Source organism: Salvelinus fontinalis, chromosome 4, assembly GCF_029448725.1.
Source record: "Salvelinus fontinalis isolate EN_2023a chromosome 4, ASM2944872v1, whole genome shotgun sequence".
In the NCBI taxonomy this organism is placed as follows: domain Eukaryota; kingdom Metazoa; phylum Chordata; class Actinopteri; order Salmoniformes; family Salmonidae; genus Salvelinus; species Salvelinus fontinalis.
The window spans coordinates 36,563,659-36,567,684 of record NC_074668.1 but is presented as its reverse complement, the minus strand read 5'-3'; the positions used below and the strand labels follow the sequence as shown (position 1 = coordinate 36,567,684).

General features: G+C 45.0%; 1 protein-coding gene across 3 annotated transcripts in view; it reads left to right on the top strand.

Moving 5' to 3' along the window:
- The window catches only part of LOC129853663 (T-box transcription factor TBX5-like), a 22,470-nt gene extending 18,929 nt beyond the window's left edge, over positions 1-3,541 (top strand). For all 3 annotated transcript variants that reach the window (XM_055919971.1, XM_055919970.1, XM_055919969.1), the window contains exons 8-9: positions 1,050-1,276; positions 1,465-3,541. In XM_055919971.1, the coding sequence (XP_055775946.1) occupies positions 1,050-1,276; positions 1,465-2,027 (790 nt within the window). In that variant the 3' untranslated portion in view covers positions 2,028-3,541. The remainder of the gene's footprint in view (positions 1-1,049; positions 1,277-1,464) is intronic.
- Positions 3,542-4,026: the final 485 nt, after the last annotated feature.

Below are 4,026 nucleotides of genomic sequence, written 5' to 3'. Positions count from 1 at the left end.
TGAAATTAGGGTAAAACTTCAACTTAAATACATTGACTTAACCTGACTAACAGATGGTACATCAATAAAAGTGTATTATTAATGTCATGAATTTGGCATCCATATGGGCTAATGATAACTACTTCTAAACTTTCAAAGATCCTATCAACCATGGATAAATGATAGTATACCTACCTACATGTAGAAATGATGGTGTCCTTTGTTGGGCAAATCAGATGTCAATGTAGCCTACATAAACGCAACCTCACTCTGAATTTACTTTCACATACAGATTGTGTAAGAAAGGTTAGAGGAGTTACTTTCAACTATTCAATGTTATTTAGGTAGTCTACTGAAATGACTGTGGAAGCTGATTAATGTCTGAATGTGTTGAAATGATCAGCTGAAACAAAGCTAAGCAGGGTACATAGAGGTAGGCAATCTGGATGGTAGACTTGTTATCAAGTGCATTACCCCTCATATACCATTTAAAGAGTCACTGTTCAGACAGAAATCGTTGGACTGTGACTTCCCATTTTATTTCAATATACCTCGTTATTTAGGTTGATAGCTTAACCGTTGAAACAATGATGTTTATTCAAACATACCATTTTACTATCATTGAAACGAGGTCAAAGGCAATTTAAATGTATACCTATTTCTGATGATTATGTTGAAATTAGATTGATGTAACAACCTGTTAGTCAGGTTATGTCAATATATTTAAGTTGAAGTTTTACACTAATTTCAATGTTTATAATGCTGGTTGAAATGAGATAAAAACAATACTGGTTGATGACTTTTTTCAAATCCAATGTATTTTCCACATTGATTCCACGTCATAATACATTTATAAATTACATTGAAGGGTAATTAAACCAGTGTGTGCCTGGTGGGTGGTGGTTTAGTTTTCTTAGTACTGGAGGCCTGTTTCATTACTGTGCTTGGACTAAAAGATGATTTGAAAATGTGTTGCAAATAGTATATATCACTGTTTCTCTCCCCCCCTCTCTCTCTGTCTCTCTCTTGCTCTCTCTCGCCCTCTCTCTCTTGCTCTCTCTCTCTCTCAGTAAGGAGTATCCGGTAGTTCCTCGTAGCTCAGTGCGTCAGAGGGTGTGTCCTAGTGGGAGTCCGTTTGGGGGGGAGGCGAGGGGGTTGGGTTTGCACCCCTATTCCTGTGAGAATGGGGTGAGCAGCACCCCCCAGGACCTCCTCATCCCCCCTCCAGCCCCCTACACCCTCCCCCAACCAGACACACACGAACACATGCAGGTGTACCACTGCAACAAGAGAAAAGGTACGCTACGCTGCATTTGTACGATTACTGTCACTCTAAACACTGGAGCAGTTTGTATTGCCTCTTTGTCTCTGGCGTAATTTGTTTCTATGATCGCCGTTGTTAGTGGAAGACCAGTCCCCTTTATAGTGTGTTACTCAATCTTACACCCCCCCCCCCCCCCCCCCCCTCACTCTCTCTCCCCACAGCGGATGATAGCTGTCCTACAGCAGAGAATCACCAGTACAGGAAGCCCTACATCGTCAGTTCTCCCAGCAACGACGAGTCTTACTATCAGCCGTCTGCTTACCCTCATCCCCCTCTCCCTCCCTCCGTCCATCCCCCTCCCCCTGGTCTCTCTGACTCCCCATACAGGTCAGAGGCGGGGCAGCGGCAGGCGTGTATGTTTGCTGGCTCAGAGCCCAGACTGGAGAACCTCAGCTGTACATCCTGGTCCTACAGCTGCCCATTGACTCCACCCATGGCCCCCATGACCCCTACTGACCCCTACACAACCTTCCCCCACCAGCCCTACTCCTCCAGTCCCCGGAACGCTCAGCTGAGCTCCATAGCCCACCAAAGCTCTCCTCCTCTGGGGGACTCTCTCTCGCACGGCCAGACCCAGAGCTCCAGACCACACCAGACACCCCAACACCCCAGCCCACCCCTCAGAGAGTACCACCGCTACCCCTCCTCCCCATCTCCTCCTCACTACCACACCCTTCACACACATGTCAGGGGAGGGGTTCCAGAATGGAGCGCGGCCACCTGATTGGACCACAGGTGTAGGGGAAAGACTCTGATTGGTGGCTTGGGGTTATGTTTATGTGAGGTGTTGTCATTTTATGTGTGAAGAGATTTAATTGGCCAGTTGTGTGTTTCCCTGTGCCATGGGTGGAACGTTAGATCTTCTGTGTGTTACGTTTAAGTCCATCCTCCTCTGACTGGGACCTCTCTGGAAGGAACTGATGTTAGAGGAACTTGGTGGATAAGCATTAGAGGGACAGGAAGAAAGATGATGCCATCAACTAAAACGTTCCAAACTTCATTCCTGAGACTGTTTTTAATACAGTATGTGACCTGTCTGTCACCCTGTCACCCTGTCCCCTGAAGATGTGAGACTGTCTCTCTGTGGCCGTGGTTCCCAGTTGGTTTGTGACCCACCGAAATCCCTGTGATCCAACAGACAAAACCATATTTCTAATCTGTGTGTGTGTCAGCTCAGCTCAGGGCTGCTGTGAGTTAATGTCGGCTGAGAGGGGCTGCGGTGGCCACAGGCAGAGCAGAAGAGAGATAAACTGTTAGTTTACACCAGGCTGCAGGGAGGAATTCATGCACACACACACACACACTGACAAACACAGAGAACATGTTTAGAGGCTGCCGCATGGCAGAAGACCTGTACACACTCCCATTGCATTTTGGGTATACGCACATCTCATCATCATGCAGCTGTCACTGCTGGCCTCTCTTTTACCCCTGAACTGACCAAACAAAACTCTCTGTTTCTCTGAACTGACCAATCAACACTTTCCGTTTCTCTAAACTGACCTATCAATCAACACTGTCCTTTACCCCGAACTGACCAATAAACACTCGATCAACACTACATTTCTGTCTCTCTCTGCCTGTGTTTCTAGCCCCCCCCCCCCCCCTTTCAAGACAGTATTATAGTCACATTTTAAAACATATTTAGACATCATATGATTATTGTTCTTGTCTAGATATTGTTTTATTTTCCTTGAGAGTCAATGGGTGCATTAGTTGGAACCAGGTGATGGCCTGGTGTTTTACACTAACATAGGACGGGTTCGTATTGGTTCACAGAGGATCAGTACGTAAGCACTGTATGTGCAGAGCGAGAGTCATTCCTGTGTGTGTGTGTGTGTGTGTGTGTGTGTGTGTGTGTGTGTGTGTGTGTGTGTGTGTGTGTGTGTGTGTGTGTGTGTGTGTGTGTGTGTGTGTGTGTGTGTGTGTGTGTGTGTGTGTGTGTGTGTGCACCAGCATGCGTGTGTTTATGTGAAAGCAATACTTTAAAAAGAGACGTCCTGTGATCATTTGAGAAGTGTTTGTACTTTATTGTATCGTTATTGTTTATAGTATTTATTGGCCTTGAGATTTTGGCTGGTTTTGTTGTAAGATGGTGAAATTACACAGTGTTGGTTGAATTGTTCAAGTTGTTTGTTTCCCATTGAAGTTTCATTTTTTTTGCTTTCCTCCCGTCTCCTGTCATTTCCTTTTGAACACAATATTTAACATGGTTGTAATAAATGGCTTGTTACTTTTTCTCTTCTGATGTGTGTGTGTGTGTATATATATACAAATGTATTTACAGAACTTAAATACGTTTGAAGAGAATTTCAAATAACTCAATCTGTTGTCATGTTTATGTTCCTTCTGAAGAGACATGCATCACACACACACACACACACACACACACACACACACACACACACACACACACACACACACACACACACACACACACACACACACACACACACACACACACACACACACACACACACACACACACACAAAGGCTGAGTAGGGAGTAACTCCTACAGTGCAGGTTAAAGAACATTGAGCTGAGCTGTGTTGATAAAGGAAGTTAAACAGAGTAGTCTAGTTCGAGTGCAGCTGTGTGTGTGTGTGTGTGTGTGTGTGTGTGTGTGTGTGTGTGTGTGTGTGTGTGTGTGTGTGTGTGTGTGTGTGTGTGTGTGTGTGTGTGTGTTTTCTATTATCTGACAGTTTGTTTGGCCTCTCCAGTC